Source organism: Dendropsophus ebraccatus, chromosome 10 (genome assembly GCF_027789765.1).
Source record: "Dendropsophus ebraccatus isolate aDenEbr1 chromosome 10, aDenEbr1.pat, whole genome shotgun sequence".
NCBI classification, from domain to species: Eukaryota; Metazoa; Chordata; class Amphibia; order Anura; family Hylidae; genus Dendropsophus; species Dendropsophus ebraccatus.
In genome coordinates, this window is record NC_091463.1 from 85,642,871 (window position 1) to 85,666,074 (window position 23,204).

General features: G+C 41.9%; 1 protein-coding gene across 1 annotated transcript; it reads left to right on the plus strand.

The window, feature by feature from the left end:
- The first annotated feature begins 210 nt into the window (after positions 1–210).
- Positions 211–21,554, plus strand: LOC138766464 (delta-like protein C). The gene is made up of 9 exons (XM_069944056.1): positions 211–261; positions 603–842; positions 1,805–1,862; positions 9,271–9,528; positions 13,728–14,089; positions 18,109–18,328; positions 18,412–19,042; positions 19,172–19,283; positions 21,438–21,554. Exons 1-9 carry the CDS (start codon positions 211–213, stop codon positions 21,441–21,443), a joined length of 1,938 nt encoding a protein of 645 aa, XP_069800157.1. The 3' UTR covers positions 21,444–21,554.
- The last annotated feature ends 1,650 nt before the right edge of the window (positions 21,555–23,204 follow it).

Below are 23,204 nucleotides of genomic sequence, written 5' to 3' on the forward strand. Positions count from 1 at the left end.
GATCCTACTGACTCTACCTGTTATACTATTTCTCCAACTTGGTATAAACTTCCACCAGCTTGGATACCCCCACCTGTAATACCTGACATCTTCTCAAGCTTCTTCCAAGATTGGCTCTGGGGAGCTCGACTTCCTAATTCTCTAATCCTTCCTATAAGACTGTATTGACTTCAGCTTCATCCCTGAGATTTACACGTGAAAGTCAACACCATGACAGCAAAGACGCCAGTGCTGGTGGTGGTGCTACTGTGCCTGCCGATGGTGAGTACCAACTATCCTGCATATGTCTGTACTATGTACTCTCGGTTATGCGATCACTGTATATCTGGATACTTATTATGAGTCACTACTATGGCTCCCATTATCCCGCTCTTCCAATAGACAGGAGTGTGTCCATCTTCTCTATGGTTTATAATAATCTTGCATTTTTATATTATATTCATTATTATAGCACTGTGTAAAGATGGAGATATCAGTTACATGTGAGCAACACTTTTGACTATTCGGTCTTTCAGTCTTCTGTATCGATCACCAGATTTTTTTGGGGGGAACTTGTTCTGTGACTTCTAGGTGGCCCAATAGCTCTGTCTCTATATCCCTAGGTGGAGGCTGCCGGAGTGTTTGAACTGAAGATCCATTCCTTTACCAGTCCTCGAAGTGTGTGTGTAGCCGGCCGTTCCTGTCACACCTTCTTCCGAGTGTGTCTGAAACACTCCCAGCTCGTGGTGTCACCAGATCCTCCTTGCACATTCGGGACCGCGCTGAGTGACCTAATGGCTGTGGATCCAGGGGCCATAGCAGCGAGCAGCCCTATCCGAGTCCCCTTTCACTTCAAGTGGCCGGTGAGTAACAGTCCAGCTGTTGGGTATTGTGATACTTCAAGTAATGTCTTATTTCAAGGCCAGGAGGCAGCGACATTGACTCGGCCAGGTGGTTCCTCCGCTGTTTTGTTCCATCGGAGCTGACAGCTGGTTGCAGAACTGGCAGCTGCTGACAAAATAAAGGCTGAACTCTGACCCACATAAAGTCTTTAAAGACACTCGAATTATAAATGTGACGTATTTTATAGCCTAAGAGGTGATATTTAACATGAGCCGTCCATGTATAGATCCCATCTCTACAGAAACACATACATAATTTTGAGCGGTTCCATGGTTCAGCTTGATCTATTGGTGGACTCTTTTAGGATCTTTTCTTACCTTGGTTGTAGAGTTCCATCTCATCCAGCGTTTGCCTAGAAGTGATTTGTATCTTAGCCATCCAATAACCATTGTAGTTTTCCGCACCTTCATTTTTCAGAACACCTTCCTTTCCTTGACGCATTACCCAGGTAGGCCAAGAACACACTCGAGGTATCAAAGACCAGACTGGTGTTTCAAAAAATCTATAGATTTTCTATAGATTCTAGGAGCATCATGATGGGTCACGTATACCCTCACAGTCATACATTAGACGGCTGGTCTTGGACATCTTGAAGTAAATCCCAAAAGTACAATGCAACATGCTCTCAACTCTCTACCATGTTTTCTGTGGATTCTTATTCACTTATCTCTACTACATGATGACAGAAAGAGTCCATCACATGTCAACTCAAAAAGGAGTTAATCATTTGTATCTAGAGTACTTCCGCTGTATGTGTTATACATAAAGCAATGCTCAAGTGTACCTACTTCTCATTGTACTTACTATTTCTTGGTTCTATAAGCCTCCTCATCAGGACAGGCTCCATGTTATGTCTTACGCCAAAGCCGACGCTATTACGGGACTATGTTATACTGACTCACATTGTCTTGTTATGTTGCAGGGGATTTTCTCACTTATTATTGAGTCCTGGAGCACCCACACAGCTGAGAAGTCTACAGGTAAGTGCCATATGGACACCATACACAGCTATAACATGCAGTATGTCTCCTGGCTATGTAGGCTATATCATACATGCAACCACCCAGCCATGTAAGTTCTCTTTGTGAGATGTGGATGATCAGGGTTGGGGCTTCGATATAGGACAATAAAGTCTCTCCTCGTCCTCTATGTATGGACACTGCCCATACTCATGGCTTCATTATTCTATACTATTACTCTACACCTACATTACACCATCTGAGTTCTATACAGTAAAGACCCCGGGTGCTCCATCTATAAGGCGTACTTCTATTCCTATCACTCACAATAACGTCCATGAACTGATGAAAGAATCAGTCACTTTTATATACACTTTTATTACATCTCCCCCAGACCCCAAATATGTCCAGCAATAATTCCCATTACAACAGGTCACTGTCGCGGATTACCGAACATGCCAGTTCTGTTGGTAATACATATGGCGCCTTTGGATTTGGTTCATATAATAAACCATTCAATGACCAGACATCAGGAAATCACCTTTTATTATGTTATTCTATGATGTAGTGTTCCACAACCTGTTGCCAAACTGCAGAGGGATTGTCTAGAATTATAATCCTCCATGTATAGTGTCACCCCTGTCCACAGGTTGGGTCTGGTACTGCAGTTCATTCAGCATCCTGTGGACAGGGGTGGCGCTGTTTTTATATAAGTAATCAAGATAATCTATATCTTTATGGTTCTCTACACTGGTTATATATCCCATTAGGGAATTCTGGGTTAATATAAAGGGTTCCATGCTCAAGACCCTCATTTCTTGATTGGAGTAGAGAATGAATGCAAAGAGCGTCTCTGTTATGCTTCATTTACCACTGATCCCTCCACTCTCCAGTAATAATTTCTGCTCTACTTTTATCTCCACCTTACTAATAACTATACCAGTACATCTATACTAATACTAATAACTATACCAGTACCATCTATACCAGGGGTGGGGAACCTCCGGCCCGCGGGCCGCATCCGGCCCCTGACACCTCCGGATGTGGCCCGCGGCTCCCCTGTGACATGCGCCGCTCTGGAGGAGAAGGAGCCGACACACAGGGCATCCTCCTGTGTCTGTGACAGCTGCCAGGAGGATGCTGTGAGTGCCGGCTCCTTCCCCTCAGAGCGGTGCACATCTTCTGACTCCTGCCCTCCTGTGACGTGCGCCGCGCTGGTGAGGCAGGAGCTGGCCCAGACACAGGAAGATGTGTTGTATGCCGGCTCCTGCCTCACCAGCGCGGCGCACGTCTTTTGACTCCTGCGGGCCGCGCGCGATGACGTCATTTAATCGCGCGCCGCCTGCAGGAGAAGACCGGCACAGAAGAGAGGAGGGAGAAGAGGACCTAGACAGCGTGGGAGCGGAGGAAAGGTGAGTGGGATGTTTATTTTTTTCATTTGGGGCAGACACTGGGGGTTAACTAGGCCACCAGGGACATGACTGGGGGGTTAACTAGGCTACCAGGGACATGACTGGGGGGTTAACTAGGCCACAAGGGACATGACTGGGGGGTTAACTAGGCCACCAGGGACATGACTGGGGGGTTAACTAGGCTACCAGGGACATGACTGGGGGGTTAGCTAGGCTACCAGGGACATGACTGGGGGGTTAACTAGGCTACCAGGGACATGACTGGGGGGGTTAACTAGGCCACCAGGGACATGACTGGGGGGTTAACTAGGCCACCAGGGACATGACTGAGGAGTTAACTAGGCCACCAGGGACATGACTGAGGAGTTAACTAGGCCACCAGGGACATGACTGAGGAGTTAACTAGGCCACCAGGGACATGGCTGAGGGGTTAACTAGGCCACCAGGGACATGACTGAGGAGTTAACTAGGCTACCAGGGACATAACTGAGGGGTTAACTAGGCCACCAGGGACATGACTGAGGAGTTAACTAGGCTACCAGGGACATGACTGGGGGGTTAACTAGGCCACCAGGGACATGACTGAGGAGTTAACTAGGCCACCAGGGACATGACTGGGGGGGTTAACTAGGCTACCAGGGACATGACTGAGGGGTTAACTAGGCCACCAGGGACATGACTGGGGGGTTAACTAGGCTACCAGGGACATGACTGGGGGGTTAACTAGGCTACCAGGGACATGACTGGGGGGGTTAACTAGGCCACCAGGGACATGACTGAGGAGTTAACTAGGCTACCAGGGACATGACTGGGGGGTTAACTAGGCCACCAGGGACATGACTGGGGGGTTAACTAGGCCACCAGGGACATGACTGAGGATTCAAATCAGGTACAAGGGGCATCACAGAGGGTTTACTACAATAGCAGGGGCATTAGGGGAACAGTACTTTGCCTTGTTCGGGTGCTGCAAACCCCCGCTACTAACTGCCGCGCACGGTATAACATTGAGTGCGGCCCTCGAATGATTTTATTAAGGCCCGACCGGCCCTCGACATGGAAAAGGTTCCCCACCCCTGATCTATACTAATAACTATACCAGTACCATCTATACTAACACTAATAGCTATACCAGTACCATCTATCCTAATACTAATAACTATACTAGTACCATCTATACTAATACTAATAGCTATACCAGTACCATCTATACCAGTACCATCTATCCTAATACTAATAACTATACCGGTACCATCTATACTAATACTAATAACTATACCGGTACCATCTATCCTAATACTAATAACTATACCGGTACCATCTATACTAATACTAATAACTATACCAGTACCATCTATCCTAATACTAATAACTATACCAGTACCATCTATCCTAATACTAATAACTATACCGGTACCATCTATACTAATACTAATAACTATACCAGTACCATCTATACTAATAACTATACCAGTACATCTATACTAATACTAATAACTATACCAGCACCATCTATACTAATAACTATACCAGGAGTTATACCATCTATACTAATAACTATACCGGTACCATCTATCCTAATACTAATAACTATACCAGTACCATCTATACTAATAACTATACCAGTACATCTATACTAATACTAATAACTATACCAGTACCATCTATAATAATAACTATACCAGTACATCTATACTAATACTAATAACTATACCAGTACCATCTATCCTAATACTAATAACTATACCAGTACATCTATACTAATACTAATAACTATACCAGTACCATCTATCCTAATACTAATAACTATACCAGTACCATCTATCCTAATACTAATAACTATACCAGTACCATCTATACTAATAACTATACCAGTACATCTATACTAATACTAATAACTATACCAGTACATCTATACTAATACTAATAACTATACCAGTACCATCTATCCTAATACTAATAACTATACCAGTACCATCTATCCTAATACTAATAACTATACCAGTACCATCTATCCTAATAACTATACCAGTACATCTATACTAATACTAATAACTATACCAGTACCATCTATCCTAATACTAATAACTATACCAGTACCATCTATCCTAATACTAATAACTATACCAGTACCATCTATAATAATAACTATACCAGTACATCTATACTAATACTAATAATTATACCAGTACATCTATACTAATACTAATAACTATACCAGTACCATCTATACTAATAACTATACCAGTACATCTATACTAATACTAATAACTATACCAGTACATCTATACTAATACTAATAACTATACCAGTACATCTATACTAATACTAATAACTATACCAGTACATCTATACTAATAACTATACCAGTACCATCTATCCTAATACTAATAACTATACCAGTACCATCTATAATAATAACTATACCAGTACCATCTATACTAATAACTATACCAGTACCATCTATCCTAATACTAATAACTATACCAGTACCATCTATCCTAATAACTATACCAGTACATCTATACTAATACTAATAACTATACCAGTACCATCTATCCTAATACTAATAACTATACCAGTACCATCTATCCTAATACTAATAACTATACCAGTACCATCTATCCTAATAACTATACCAGTACATCTATACTAATACTAATAACTATACCAGTACCATCTATACTAATAACTATACCGGTACCATCTATCCTAATACTAATAACTATACCAGTACCATCTATACCAGTACCATCTATCCTAATACTAATAACTATACCAGTACCATCTATACTAATAACTATACCGGTACCATCTATCCTAATACTAATAACTATACCAGTACCATCTATACCAGTACCATCTATCCTAATACTAATAACTATACCAGTACCATCTATACTAATAATTATACCAGTACATGTATACTAATACTAATAACTATACCAGTACCATCTATACTAATAACTATACCAGTACATCTATACTAATACTAATAACTATACCAGTACATCTATCCTAATACTAATAACTATACCAGTACCATCTATGCTAATACTAATAACTATACCAGTACCATCTATACTAATAACTATACCAGTACATCTATCCTAATACTAATAACTATACCAGTACCATCTATGCTAATACTAATAACTATACCGGTACCATCTATCCTAATACTAATAACTATACCAGTACCATCTATACTAATACTAATAACTATACCAGTACCATCTATCCTAATACTAATAACTATACCAGTACCATCTATACTAATACTAATAACTATACCAGTACCATCTATACTAATAATTATACCAGTACATGTATACTAATACTAATAACTATACCAGTACCATCTATAATAATAACTATACCAGTACATCTATACTAATAACTATACCGGTACCATCTATACTAATAATTATACCAGTACATGTATACTAATACTAATAACTATACCGGTACATCTATACTAATACTAATAACTATACCAGTACCATCTATACTAATAATTATACCAGTACATGTATACTAATACTAATAACTATACCAGTACCATCTATCCTAATACTAATAACTATACTAGTACCATCTATACTATTACTAATAACTATACCAGTACCATCTATACTAATACTAATAACTATACCAGTACATCTATACTAATAACTATACCGGTACCATCTATACTAATAACTATACCAGTACATCTATACTAATACTAATAACTATACCAGTACATCTATACTAATACTAATAACTATACCAGTACCATCTATAATAATAACTATACCAGTACATCTATACTAATACTAATAATTATACCAGTACATCTATACTAATAACTATACCAGTACATCTATCCTAATACTAATAACTATACCAGTACCATCTATACTAATACTAATAACTATACCAGTACATCTATCCTAATACTAATAACTATACCAGTACATCTATACTAATACTAATAACTATACCAGTACCATCTATCCTAATACATCTATACTAATACTAATAACTATACCAGTACCATCTATCCTAATACTAATAACTATACCAGTACCATCTATACTAATAACTATACCAGTACATCTATACTAATACTAATAACTATACCAGTACCATCTATTCTAATACTAATAACTATACCAGTACCATCTATTCTAATACTAATAACTATACCAGTACCATCTATACTAATAACTATACCAGTACCATCTATACTAATAACTATACCAGTACCATGTATAATAATAAATATACCAGTACCATCTATACTAATACTAATAACTAATACTAATACCATCTATACTAATAACTAATACCAGTACCATCTATACTAATAACAATAACTATACCGGTACCACCTATACTAATACTAATAACTATACCAGTACCATCTATCCTAATACATCTATACTAATACTAATAACTATACCAGTACCATCTATCCTAATACTAATAACTATACCAGTACCATCTATACTAATAACTATACCAGTACATCTATACTAATACTAATAACTATACCAGTACATCTATACTAATACTAATAACTATACCAGTACATCTATACTAATACTAATAATTATACCAGTACCATCTATTCTAATACTAATAACTATACCAGTACCATCTATACTAATAACTATACCAGTACCATCTATACTAATAACTATACCAGTACCATCTATAATAATAACTATACCAGTACCATCTATACTAATACTAATAACTATACCAGTACCATCTATACTAATACTAATAACTAATACTAATACCATCTATACTAATAACTAATACCAGTACCATCTATACTAATAACAATAACTATACCGGTACCACCTATACTAATATTAATAACTATACCAGTACCATCTATACTAATAAAAGTACACTCTATACTAGTGCTCATACCTATAACAATACCATCTCTATACTATTACTAATACATATACCAGTATCATGTATACTGATCACTACCTGTAAAATGCTTCTACGTATACCGTTATCACTGCTAGTGTAACAGTCCGGTGCCTCTCTTGTATCCGCTCCATCCAACGTACTAAAGCTGGTTAGGTCAGATATCTGACCAATGACACAGATCTTAGGGTCCTTATAGACTGGCAGACCTATGGCCCATACAAGCGACTATCTAGAAGACCAGTGCTGGTTTAATGGGTTTTACATGGTTCAATGACTGTGCATCCAGGGTTGCATGAATGGTGGATTGGCCACCAGGCCCTTCACTTCTATCACACTGCCTGATATTTAGTGCTGCACATTACTGGTAATCCGCCAATGACTGAGCGAGCAGGACAGGAGGCACTTGGAGAAGGAGGGGCTGCACTGTAAACTTTAATGGGACAATGAAATTCCTTACACCATCCATAATAGGAATACAGAAATCACAAGGAGAGAGCAAGTAAACACTGAAGAGGCTGGGGGCTTACATGTCAGGATTCAGACCCCCCCCCATCTAATACTGAGGCTGGATTACCCCTTCTAAGGGTTGTAAAGAGGAAGGGCTAGTTCAAGGTTGGTCATCAAGGACTTTAAGCTCTATAGTAGAAGAGGGTGAAAGGACTGTTGTTGAAGTGCATAAAATTTAAGAATGACCACGAGCCTTCAAGATAAAAGAGAAAGTGAAAGGCCTGGGGGGGGTCAAAGGGAAACTAAACATCACAAGAACAAATAAAGAGGAGGGAAACAACGGAGAACAAAGTGGAGAACATTAGATGGTCCTGGAGGGGGGCAAACAAAAACAAGAAGGTCTGAGGACAATGAGAAGTTTAGACTGGAGAAGGAATATGATCGGACAGGGTGATAGAAGGCAAGACGTCTTGAGAAGTCGACATCACGGGTCTCTAATTTTTATAGTAATACAGATACACTATATAATGTTGAATAATGTAATGGTGTCCTGGGCCGCACAGTAAGTACAGGCCGGGCGGATACTAATGTTCCTCTAAAGATTATAACGTGACGCCTGAATTTTCTGTTCCTTGTAGAAAACCCCAACAATCTGCTCAGCCGCTTGGCCACTCGTAGACGCCTGTCCGTTGGAGAAGACTGGTCCCAGGACATCCATCTCGGGCAGCAGAGTGAATTACGTTACTCTTATCACGTCACCTGCGACGAGCATTACTACGGCGATAGCTGCTCCGACTACTGCCGACCCCGAGATGACACTTTCGGCCATTATGTCTGCGATGAAGAGGGGAAGCGCTTGTGTTTGGACGGCTGGAAGGGAGAATACTGTGCTGAGCGTGAGTATCTCTGCCTGCCCAAACTCTGCTTTTTCCAATGTTTTTTGTGCCTCTATATTACACTGTGTGAACATAACCTAATCATAGTCCACATAACAATACCTTACCAATACCATGGCATACCCAACAACTTACATTTAGCCTCAGCCATGCCACACTAACATCATTGTCTAGGCCTTCGATAAACCCATTGGCACTGGCTCCCTCATTTTTCAGACTCTACATGGTGGCGGCCTACACGTGACTACATCTGCCCCTTCTATAATCTCACCCTACATCATACAATAGTTGAGGGATCAGATCCTCTGCAAACCTTCCCTGACATCTGTCAGGCACGCAGGGTCGGATGGGTGATACAAGCGCCACCTGATGTGCCCGGCAGCTGCCGTCTCATCCCTTCACCAAACAATGTCCCATAAACGAGATGAACGCTATGGGGGGAGATTTATCAAACATGGTGTAAAGTGAAACTGGCTCAGTTGCCCCTAGCAACCAATCAGATTCCACTGTTCATTCCTCACAGACTCTTTGGAAAATGAAAGGTGGAATCTGATTGGTTGCTAGGGGCAACTGAGACAGTTTTACTTTACACCATGTTCGATAAATCCCCTATTTATTTATTTTTTTAGTATTTTTGTTCTTTTAGCTACGAACCCTCGCCATATAGTACAAAGGGGGCGCATAAAATACGGTGATTATTTTCGGCAAATGATAAATTCATTATGATCTCGACAATGTTACATCTTATACGGTATAACATTTCCTTCCAATGGGTTGCGCACACAAAGGGCCGTACACACGACCAGCTGTGCATCCCAGAACCTGGAGGATTTTTATGAATGTAAATCATGTCTTCAGATAATTGCCCCGGGCTTAGGACCCCGCTTGGTCTTTTCACACTGACTTTTCTCTCTAAAATGAGTCCCAATTATCTGCATCGCTTATTACGGGCCTGAATAAGCAAACAGAGATCACATGAAGTCCCGCCGCGCTCCTTATACAAGCCTGGAAGCCTCACTAGTTAACTTCTACAAACACAGGCAAACTTTGGAAAGTCTTAACTGCTGTTCAATGGCAAAGGGCCCCCTTTAAATCTTCCTCTAACTATTAACTTCTCCATCTACCTCCCTGTTTGCTTTATCTCCCAATCCTTCCACAATGATATTCTTCTAAAGCTAAACACATTAGACAGGGTAGATAAAAGAAGAGGAGTCAGGGTCTGAGCACAAAGACCTAAAAGCAGCATATGGTGACTGGTTATGGGCCGTGCCTAGCCCTTGCACCCTGCCAGACGGTCATCAAGGTAAATAGGAGTGTGTAGGGGGTTGGGGACATGTGGTTTTAACCAGATTTCATTGTGAGTAGCGAAGACAGATTAATAGCCCCCCTCCTCGCATGTCCCCACTCCCCAATTGTTCTGCGCACAATGGAGACAGGCGGCGTGCATTAAGCACCCCCACCATCCCCCCTCGGGCAGGTGCTGTTTGTGTATGGGGCTGATATCTGCAGTTACAACATATCATCTGTCTGCCACTCAGCAGCCATAGAGGAAAATCTAATAACACAGGGGACTGATGAGGGACGGTGTGATACAATGAGGGATGATGAGAGCTCGGCCTAGCCACGCACATTTCACATGCAGCACTACAAAGGCTTGTTAGCACATGCTAATAATATAGGTTTGTGCTCCGAACTGGGGCCCCATTGATAACCATTAGTTGTTTTTTTTTAGCATGATCTAGAAATAAAAAAAAAATAAGTATAAAAAATAAAAACATAAAAAAGGATAGTACTGAAAAAGAAAAAAAAAAGAAAATGGAACCTTAGGGCACCAATAAGGGTGTCTACAGTCAGATTAAACGCAGTTTATGTATCCATGATTGATTTGTTTAGTCTTGTAAATTGTTCCAGATTATCAGAACACTTTAGGGTCCATTAACACAGAAAGATTATCGGAAAGATTATCTGCCAAAGATTTGAAGCCAAAGCCAGAAACAGACTATAAACCGAGATCAGTTCATAAAGGAAAGACTGAGATTTCTCCTCTTTTCAAATCCATTTCTGGCTTTGGCTTCAAATCTTTGGCAGATAATCTGTCAGATAATCTTTCTGTGTAAAATCCTTAGAGTCCATTTACACAGAAAGATTATCTGACATATCTGCCAAAGATTTGAAGCCAAAGCCAGAAACAGACTATAAACAGAGATCAGGTCAAAGGAAAGCCTGAGATGTCTCCACTTTTCAAATCCATTCCTGGCTTTGGCTTCAAATCTTTGGCAGATAATCTTTCTGTGTAAATGGACCCTAAAGCTGGGTTTACACGGAGCGATAATTCGCCCAATCATACGATTAACAATTTCTAAGTAACGATTTTTCTTTTATAACGATCAGCGTTTAGATGGATCGATATATCGTACAGAAAATTCGTTTTCCGATCGTTTTGCGATCGCTTAAGCCTATCTCGCACATAGAACGCACCTCGTGTTACTGCAAGGTCAGAATTCAGCATACTTTAACGTTCAAGGAGCAGCGAGATAGTGTTAAGCTTTTTCTGCATCAACATGTTGTACACAATTGTTCATCTTTCATCTGTGACCTGATTATATTGCTGCTGTTCACAACCAGATATTCTTTTTTGTATTGTTTGACTTAACGATTCTTATGGCTGGGATTTTCCCCCGCCAGGCATTTTCTACTTTCTAATGTCTTTTTTCTTTCTGTTATGCTTCAAAAAATCTTCTAATAAACTCTGATTTACACAAAAAAAGCCTATCTCGCACATAGGTAAAATCAGTGAACGACTGTTTATACGGAACGATCGGCAATTTTTTTGCGAACGACGAACAACGATTTAAGAACAAGTTAAAAGATCAAAATGAACGATTTCTCGCTCGTCGTGCGATCGTTCGCTGCGTTTACACGTATGATTATCGTTCGAATTTGATCGTTATCGTGCAAATTCGCACGATAGTCTTTCCGTGTAAACCCAGCATAACAAGACTAAATCAATCAATCTCCTTATGGTGCGTTTACACAGGCAGATTTATCTGACAGATCTTTGAAGCCAAAACCAGGAACAAACTATAAACAGGGAACAGGTCATAAAGGAAATATAGATTTCTCCTCTTTTCAAATCCATTCCTGGCTTTGGCTTCAAAAATCTGTCAGATAAATCTGCCTGTGTAAACGCACCATTACTCCTAGGTATTGACTATTAACACCTGATCTTTCTGTTCTCAGGACATGTCTCGTAGCAATGTACTTCCCTATCCCCATTAAAAACATATGCACACTCCATTCAGCCGAGCATGCATGTGCTTTCCATAGGGAGAGGGGGGGTAAGTTGCACATGGACATGTCTGGCATCCGCTTATCTCCCATGAGATTAGAAAGCAGGTTTTGCGGGCATGTGTATGGGGAGGACAGGAGCTACCATACATGTATGGCAGGGATGGGGAACCTTCAGCCCTCCAGCTGTTGCAAAACTACAATTCACATCATGCCTGGACTGCCGAAGGCTGTCCAGGCATGATGGGAATTGTAATTTTGCAACAGCTGGAGGGACAAAGGTTCCCCATGCCTGATGTATGGCCATAATAAAAGGATATGTAGCTATTAGGAGGCCATTCATGAGTAACAAGACCATTAAAAATGGTGGCACTAGGACTCAAAAACTGGTCATCTAAAGCATGGAGGAAGGTTTTATGGACTGGATGAGTCTACATGGAAATCTTTACTAGTAACAGAAGGAAGTAGAAGCAATGAAAGGATCTTCACACCAGGGCTACAAGCATCAGTCAGGCCTGGAGGAGGATCAGGGAAAGTTATAGAAACTTAGTGATACCTAATAAACAAGATAAAGCCAGGTAGTAAAGTACAGTGAGGACCGAGACGTACTGGATGGTGTCCCTCCCTTATACAGTGTGGGAAGCAGAAAATGCTGTGGTTTACCTGTTGTAATGGAAAATTTTAAAGCCATAGAATTTGGTGAAGATTTCTATTTTGAAGTGTGAACTTACACTAAGGGTGAATGCTCTCCCAATGAATACTAGTTCTATACATATGAATGGGGCTGTTTAACGACATGGATGGGACAGATGCAGAAGTTCCTATAACTGTCCACTAGGGGCACTGTTCTTCTCCTTACAGATTGCAGTAGTGTTCACTCATATTAATTGTATTCGCACTTTCTTTTGCAGCTATCTGTCTACCTGGCTGCAGCGAGTCTCATGGTTTCTGCGAGGTGCCCGGAGAATGCAAGTGTCGCATGGGATGGCAAGGTCGGCTGTGCGATGAGTGCGTGCGATACCCTGGCTGTCTGCACGGATCTTGCTCGCAGCCATTTGAATGCACCTGTCAGGAAGGTTGGGGCGGCCTCTTCTGCAATCAAGACCTGAACTACTGCACTAACCATAAGCCATGCCAAAACGGAGCCAGCTGCACCAACACCGGGCAGGGCAGCTATTCCTGCAACTGCAGACCCGGATACACCGGAACCAACTGTGAGATTGAGAGCAACGAATGTGCCAGCAATCCATGCAAAAATGGAGGCAGCTGCAATGTAAGTCAATACTTTCCTCACAAGCCACTGGGTAAAAGGGGATCATACAGGACTAGAAAGACATGGCTGGCTTCTACCAGAAACAGCATCACGCCTGTCCATGGGTCGTGTCTGGTATTGCAATTCAGCTCTAAAGTGTATTGGACTGAGCTGCAATACCATACATAACCTGTGGGCAGATGTGGCGCTGTTTTCAGAAGAAAGCAGCCATGTTTTTTTTTATTCCTGGACAACTTCTTTAAGTGCAAAATTGGGCAACGGCTGCATTAGGGATTTTGCTTTGGTCCTGTAGCCTTTAAGCAGCTACATGGATAAGGTATAATAAAGAGAAGACCCAATGTGGTTGGATCAATGTGGCAACACTGCCACCTAATGGTGATACATGGTGCCTACATCCAGCAAAAACTATGACCCTAGCCCAATTGCCTTTTATTCCAAACCCCTTAATATGGTTAAATTATAATCTTGACCCCCATATACACCTATCATCTTCATACCAAGTATTGTACATGTAAACTCATCTTTAAAGGGGCACTCCAGGCAAGACTGGTACATGCTGCTATAACACAAAGATAACAAACACTGCACGGCGGGTATCTCTTTGTTATGGTCCACCCCCACAGGTATGATACAGTGTATCAAAGTTACCTGGAGTGTCCCTTTAAAGATCAGCAGTCGTCCAATATAAAAGTATTGATCTGCAGCTTTTATTCTTTCTTTTTTGCTCATTCCAGGCTGAAACAAGAGATATAGATAAAGACCAGATAGGCAGGGTGTAGAGTCATCTGTACAGGCTCATATACTCAGGCTCGATGCAGAGTTCCTCCATATATAAACTGCTCTATTGAATAGTAAATGGTACCATAGTCCCTGTTTCTCCTGCCCCCCATCAGTACATGGCTACCACGTATAGCCGTCTCTGCATCTATGCTGTTTTGCAGCTATAGTTAGACACTCATGGCTTAAAGGGCCCAAGTTGTACAACTATGTTAGGATCTTGAGATGAAATGCAGAAAAAAAATTGCATAATGTGTCTGGACCATTTACATAGAACGCTACACGCTACTCACTGCAATATACACAGCACTATATATGCATACTGCAAGGTACGTATGTACTGTATACCTGCATCCTAACATAGATGTAGAGCACATACTGCCATACATTAACAAATCCACATCTCATTCATCTCTCCATAGACATACCATATAACGCACATACCTTTCCATTGTCTTTATAAATGTGGGTCAGTCAGCTGAATACGTTCTTCTACATAAGAATGGTTTATTACAGCTACAGGGCCCATCGCTAGTAACCAGAGATCATACAAGTAGTGCTAAAAGTAGACTTTGTGGTTCATGATGGGAGCGCTCCTCCTAGCCTTGTATACAGCCTGTCTGTCAGCGAGGCTGATGTCACTCAATAAGAATTTGTCTTATGGCCTGACCATGACCCTGATGATCCGACCTGACAGAGAGGGGGGCTCATCTCATAAATACGCAGGATACATAACTAGTAGTGTTCCTCAACCTGCGGCTACAAATCCCAGCATGCCCTGTAGCTGTAGTTTTACAACAGGTCATTACTTTAAGCACACCTATAAGTTTTCTGTGCCACTTTTGGCCTGTAGTGATAATATTCTGCCCTTATGTAGAGAGCGCATTGAGATGACAGATGAGATTTAAAGGAGTTTTCCCATAAGCTATTGTATAATGAAAGGTTTTCGCAATCTAATCTTACAATTTAAGATCCCGGTTTACACTGGAAGGCTAAAAAAAAACAACTTCCTCTCACTCACAGCATGATGAGGAACCAGGAATAGTAGGAACTTGCAAAACTTTTTATTTTACAACTAATGCACAAAACCCCTTTAACCCCACTGGGGACATTTTTCCCCTATCCACAGAATAGGGCATAACTAGCAGAGCAGTAGTGGTCCGAGCAGAGCGCTGGAACTTCTACTGATCATGAGAACAGAGGTCACATTCACTGTCTATGGGACTTCCAGACATATCCAGGTTCATGTGCTTGTCAATCTTCAGACGCCCCCTAGAGATTGAATGGATAGTCTGGCGTTTAAAGGGGTTATCCAGCGCTACAAAAACATGGCCACTTTTCCCCCTCTCTTGTCCCCAGATTGGGTGGGGTTTCAAACTCAGTTCTATTGAAGTAAATGGAGCTTAATTGCAAAGCACACCTGAACTGGAGACAAGAGAGGGGACAGTGGCCATGTTTTTATAGCGCTGGATAACCCCTTTAACATTTACTATTGATACAACTGTCCTCCATTCTTGTGATCAGCGATGGTCTATGCCAGTGATTTTCAACCAGTGTGCCGCGACACATGGTCAGGTGTGCCGCGGGGAAAGTTCCCCAAACTATGGTGCCCCTGTGAAACAGGAGAAAACAATGGGGGAGAGAAACCTGGGAATGGGGGAGAAACAGGGGAGAGAAGCAGGGGGAGAGAAACATGGGGATGGGGGAGAGAAACAGTGGAGAGAAGCAGGGGGGAAAGAAGCAGGGGGAGAGAAACATGGGGATGGGGGAGAGAAACAGCGGAGAGAAACATGAGGATGGGGGAGAGAAACATGGGGATGGGGGAGAAACAGGGTGGAGAGAAGCACAGGAGAGAAGCACGGAGGAGAGAAGCACAGAAGAGAAGCAGGGGGGAGAAGTATGGTGGAAAGAAGCACAGGAGAGAAGCACGGAGGAGAGAAGCACAGGAGAGAAGTATGGGTGAGAAGTATGGTGGAGAGAAGCATAGGGGGGAAAAGCACAGGAGAGAAGCAGGGGGGGGAGAAGTATGGTGGAGAGAAGCACAGGAGAGAAGCAGGGGGGAGAAGTATGGTGGAGAGAAGCACAGGAGAGAAGCAGGGGGGCGAAGAAAACAGGCCCAGGTTTCACACTGAGTGAGTATAAATACATTTAGAATCTATATTATTAACTATATGTATAATATGTACTGTTTTAGTGTCATTTTGTGCCATTTTGGTTGGTGGTGTGCCCCGGGATTTTTTAAGTATAAAAAGTGTGCCGCGGCTCAAAAAAGGTTGAAAATCACTGGTCTATGCTGTCGGCCCCCCCACTGATAAGCTAGTTATCTCCTATTCTGTGAGTAGACGAAAAACTTTAATCTTAGTATAACCCCTTTAAGGGCCAATAAGGTTACAGCTTCATATCATTAGTATTGTCTATATGAGTATAAGGTTAAGTCTACATATGGAGGATATCTGTGGCGAATAGGTGGTATAATCTACTCGCGTTACATGTGGATTTGCTACAGATTTACCCTCAAGGAGTAAAATCTAAATCCAGGACATAAACTGATATGCTGCCGATTTAAAGGGGGTTATCAAGGATTAGAAAAACATTGCAGCGCCACCCCTCTCCTTAGGTTGTGTGTAGTATTACAACTCGGCTCCATTCACTTCAATAGATCTGGGCTGCAATACTGTGCACAAACTAAGGACAAGAGTGGCGCTGTCTATGGAAGAAAGCAGCCATTTTTTCTCCCTTTTTCTGCAGCATGTGGATGAGATTTATTAAAGCTGACCCACTCTTATACCTGCATCCCCCTGTGTGGACTTACCCTCGGGACCGTTCACATGGCCAGATTTTCAGTCTGTGTCTCACCCACATACCCCATACCAAGCACAGAGTGGAGATGTGGCCCTGTACACGCGCCCTCCATTGCACTAGGTTTTGTGTCTTGTCCCAGTATATACATGTAATAGTGGATGTCTTCATATACATCCTTATTAACGTCTCTTTGCACATTCTTTTCTCCTTTCCTCAAAACTATTTCACCCTCCCTCCCATCATTTTCCACCATTCGCTCTGTCTGTCGTTCCATCATCATCCTCATTTGGTTTCCACCATTTCTGTTCTTCTCTAACCTTCCATTTTTTTTCCCCTCGCTTAATTTGCCGACTAAATCTCTCTCCGGATATCTTTCTGCACCTCTGCCCTCCCATTATTCCTCCTTTCCTTCCATCACCCCTTGCCCTTCCCCCTCTCAGGACCTGGAGAATGACTACAAATGCGTGTGCCCTCGAGGTTTCTATGGCAAGAACTGCGACATCAGTGCCATGACGTGTGCCGACGGTCCATGCTTCAATGGTGGCACCTGCGTAGAGAAAAGCATTGTGGGTGGTTACATCTGCCGATGCCCCATCAACTACCATGGATCCAACTGTGAGAAAAAGATCGATCGTTGCACCAACAACCCGTGCTTGAATGGTGAGTCTTCACCTGGATGGTGCAGCATGTATGGTGCGAATTCCTCTTTACACATCCTATAACGTTTCACCTTCTCTCCTTAGGTGGTCATTGCTTAGACGTTGGACGTAACGCAGTGTGCAAATGTCGTGTGGGCTTTTCTGGGCCTCGTTGTGAAGTAAACATTGATGACTGTGCCAGCAACCCTTGTGCCAATGGAGGTACCTGCGTAGACGGGCTGAACACTTACACTTGTTCCTGTACTCTTGGCTATGGTGGTAAAGACTGTACCCAGCGGGTAGATGCCTGCAGCTCCAGGCCTTGCCTGAATGGAGGCACTTGTTATACCCACTTCAGCGGCCATGTCTGCCAGTGCCCCTCCGGGTTCATGGGCTCCAGTTGTGAGTTCAGAGTGCAAGAACCAACTCCGTCTTCTTACTATCCCGATCCCCCATCCAACCTGGCCCTGACAGCTTGCCTGGGGGTGATCACTTTGTGTTTGTTGGCATGTGGACTGGTGCTCCTCATGAGAGGTCTTAAGAAAGGACTGATCAACCAGAAAGGAATGGTCAACAACGACCTGGAGCACAAGAACAACCTGAAGGAGAAGGAGCCGTTCCTCATCTCTCCTCCTCACTTCAAGATGCCCAATCAGGACTGTCTAAGGGAAAAATCCCGGAGCAAGCAAAAACTGCTCCCGACCTCAGACGTGGAAGAGGAGAGAGACGGGAGACGGTGAGTATTCCTTCTTCCATCATCAATGCTGTACAGTACATATATAGGGTTATTCTAGAGGCATTATGGGTAACAAGTGTTACCAATACTCCTTATATCCTTCTATAACAGTTGTATGTTTCGTTATAGTGCAAAGTCTGACGTCAGGAACAGCAATATCCCAGGGCAACAACAAGATGCTCTTTTCCATCCAATATACCTGCTCCCCGGCTCCTCTGAGCAGTGTGTATTTGCAACTGAGGTAACAATCCTGCATTTATGTCTAAATCCTTTCCCTTAAAGGGTTTGCTCTGGAGGACCTGTCTTGTCCTGCGTAACACAGGGAGCACACTAACGTGAATAGACACAAATGTGCAATGCTTCATTTCCCCTGTGGTGGCGCTATTGGGAAACAGAACACTAAATGAGCCAGGCTTCTCTACAGATCACAGCTGATTCTTGTGGGGCCAAGGGGAAGACACTTTGTGATGGGTTTTACTGACCCAACATATAGACTGTTCAAAGAACCCCTTTAAATTGCACTTTTTACAGGAATGTGCAACTTCTGTAACAAGTTTGGTAATATAGCTGCCTGTGATAATGTAGCTTCTGTTACATGGCTAACACCACTCACGTAGGTTCACAAGTATCAAAGGGACCAAAGCATGCAAAGAACCTTCTAGAGGTGAAGCAATGCAATAAGGACAATAAGCTGATTGATGGGGATTCTGCTGCCAGCGTACCCATGGGCATCAGATGGTAAGCTACTGACCAGTATAGACATTTCCCATGTAGTGACAGGTAATATATGATAACACCGGGACACGCTAATTCTTTTTGGCAATAGCAGGGGACCCTGAATACCTTCATACCTATATTCAAGACCAGAGATAAGCACGACTCGAGTATGCTCCAGTTGGATCACCTGGCATTTGAACACTGAAGAAGTTGGATCCGGGACTCCCTAGGGTTGCATCAAACTTCTTCTGCCACCGGTATTTAAATGATGAGTGGTCTGGCCTGAGCACGCTCGAAATGCGCTAATCTCTGGTCAAGACCTTATTTGAGAAAATCAAGAAAGGCAGTCTTGATGGGGCGACCCATTTAAAGGGCTATTGCTGGTATAGGCCTACAGCTGTGACACACAATGATAGACTGATAGAGCCATCTTTTAGCTTCCAATAAGTGCAACTTGCAGAACTTTTTGTGGGCTAAGACCCATAAGGGTCATGAGTTGATGTCATACGACTTTTTTCATTGAAATTAACCTGTGATGGTGAAAGTTAAAGGGGTTGTCCAGCGAAAATCTTTTTCTTTCAAATCAACTGGTATCAGAAAGTTACATAGATTTGTAATTTACTTCTATTAAAGAATCTTAGGTCTTCCCATACTTATTAGTTGCTGTATGTCCTGCAGGAAATGTTGTTTTACTTTCAGTCTGACACAGTGCTCTCTGGTGCCATCTCTGGCCGAGACAGGAACTCTGTCTCGGTTTTCTATGAATCCCCATAGAAAACCTCTCCTGCTCTGGACAGTTCCTGTCTTGGCCAGAGCTGTCAGCAGAGAGCACTGTGTCAGACTGGAAATAAAACATTTCCTGCATGACATACAGCAGCTAATAAGTATGGGAAGACTGGATATTTTTTAATAGAAGTAAATTCAAATCTATATAAAACTTTCTGACACCAGTTGATTTGAAAGAAAAAGATTTTTGCTGGACAATCCCTTTTAAGTGTAAGCGACATGTCAGAAGTGAGTATCGGTGGGGTCCTGGGTGCTGAGACCCCAATGATCGCTAGAATAAAGGAGCAGAAGCGCCTAGCAGCGTGCGCTCTTCCCCTTAATCTCAATATAATGGGAGCCTAGGGCACTTCTGGCTGGAAGTTCCATAGGCTCTAAAGAAAAAAAAAAAATCAGAGCCCACTGATCTTAACCCCTATTTAAAAAGTGGTTTTTCAGGGATAGAATTTTATATATATATATATATATATATATATATATATATATATATATATATATATATATATACATATATATATATATGAAAGGGGTAGTGTAAAGATTAAAAAGTAGTAATACTCACCCTATCCTGATCCCCTGCAGCTGCCATTCTGATGGCTCCTGGTCTGTTTCACATCATCCACCCAGGAACTGCTTTGTTGAGCCAGACCCTGTCCCACCTGAGTCAGTTGAACCATGAATAAGTGGGGACCAGGAGCTTTTCGAATGGCAATTAGGGTAATCGAGTATCTTTTTTTTTTTTTTTTTTTTTTTTTACATTTATTACTTTTTATTACACCACCCCCTGCCAAACACAAGAGATAATCCCTGGACAACCCCTTTGCATAAATTGTATGACTAAGTTAACACTGGTACCTGGTTTTGTTGTATACTAACATGTGTTCTCCTGCTTTAGGTGTAACCTACTTCAAACACAGGACTGAACATCATCCTTACACTTCCGTGGGGGGAAAAAAAAACTACCTTATACATGCTTCACTTTTATACGTCATTATTTATTGGACTGTCGTTTCCTTGTATATATTTATATAGATGTATATATATTTTTATATTTATTACCTGCGCTGCTGCTAAAAAAAAGGACTGCAGAAAAATTTAATTATCTTTTCATTGCCAAAGGCTTCAGAACCAATAGGTTCAACTTCCTCCCTCAATCTGCCGGACTCTACGGTGACCCCGGTACAGCTGTGGTTGTACTGGAAGGCAGTAAAATAAAAGGGAGCTTTAAAGAGGACATGACGGGGGTTACCGATGACACAGGACCCCCGTGTGACTCCTCTGACTTCCGAAGAAACCTCAACGATGGACTTTTATTTATTCAGGAACTGATCCTGAGACTGACTTCTGATCCAAAGCGTTTATTTAACTTATAGACGGTTTATCTATACTATTCATAGCTTTGTTATCTCAGTAAAATTCAGACCTATTAAACTTATATTTAATGCCACTAATTTTATGTAGGTCAATTCTGTTTATTGTACTTGGCTGTATCTCTGGATTGACAAATGAAATGACAAAGGTTAAAAAAAAAAAAAAAAAAAAATATACTCACCTGTCTCCTACTCCTAGCTGCATCCGTCCTGCTAGTCCAAACATGCAGAGCTTTCCGATTTCATCTTAATATGCAGGAAATGGTGCTCAGCCAAACACGAGCTCAGGCAAATGACCTCTATAGACAGTGACTGGCTTAGCAGTGGTTCCTGCTTGTTGAAATAAAGGCAGGACATGCTACTTAACAGGGACTGGACACTTTCGGATGGGGGATCAGAGCAAGAAAGTATAACTTTTTTTTCTTCCGTTTTTATACCCATGTAAAATGTTTTGTGGGCCCAGATAAAGGGATATTCTTGATGAAGTGATGGTATATTGCAAGATTTCTCAGCCATCCTGAGAAAAAAGGGTCACAACTAGAGATGAGAGTCCGATCGTTCAGCATTTGAATACCGGTGGCTGAACAAGTTAAAGGGTAAGTCCGGCGAATATTTTTATTAAAGTATAGTATTGCCCCCCAAAAGTTATACAAATCACCAATATACACATATTACGGGAAATGCTTCTAAAGTGCTTTTTCCCTGCACTTACTACTGCATCAAGGCTTCACTTCCTGGACAATATGGTGATGTCACTTCCTGGACAACATGGTGATGTCACTTCCTGCATAACATGGTGATGTCACTTCCTGCATAACATGGTGATGTCACTTCCTGCATAACATTGTGATGTCATGCCCCGACTCCCAGAGCTGTGCGGGCTGTGGCTGCTGGAGAGGATGATGGCAGAGGGACACTGAGGGACACAGGGCACTGGAGGGACACTGAGCATCCCTCTGCCATCATCCTCTCCAGCAGCCACAGCCTGCACACCTCTGGGAGTCGGAGCGTGACATCACCATGTTATGCAGGAAGTGGCATCACCATTTTTATCCAGGAAGTGACATCACCATATTATCTAGGAAGTGAAGCCTTGATGCAGTAGTAAGTGCAGGGAAAAAAGCACTTTATAAGCATTTCCTGTAATAAGTGTATATTGGTGATTTGTATAAGTTTTGGGGGGCAATACTATACTTAAATAAAATTTTTCCCTGGACTTCTTTAAATGCAGCCCTCACTGTATCTATGTTTTCCTGGACTCCCAAGGGCTGCATCCAACTTTTTCAGCCACC

What these genes read in the sequence shown, in the direction of transcription:
- LOC138766464 (XM_069944056.1), top strand. Translation starts at nt 211, where the DNA reads ATGACAGCAAAGACGCCAGTGCTGGTGGTGGTGCTACTGTGCCTGCCG. An exon ending in CACAGCTGAGAAGTCTACAG is followed by an intron (nt 1,863 to 9,270) that starts GTAAGTGCCATA and finishes TGTTCCTTGTAG; the next exon opens with AAAACCCCAACAATCTGCTC. An exon ending in CAACAACCCGTGCTTGAATG is followed by an intron (nt 18,329 to 18,411) that starts GTGAGTCTTCAC and finishes TTCTCTCCTTAG; the next exon opens with GTGGTCATTGCTTAGACGTT.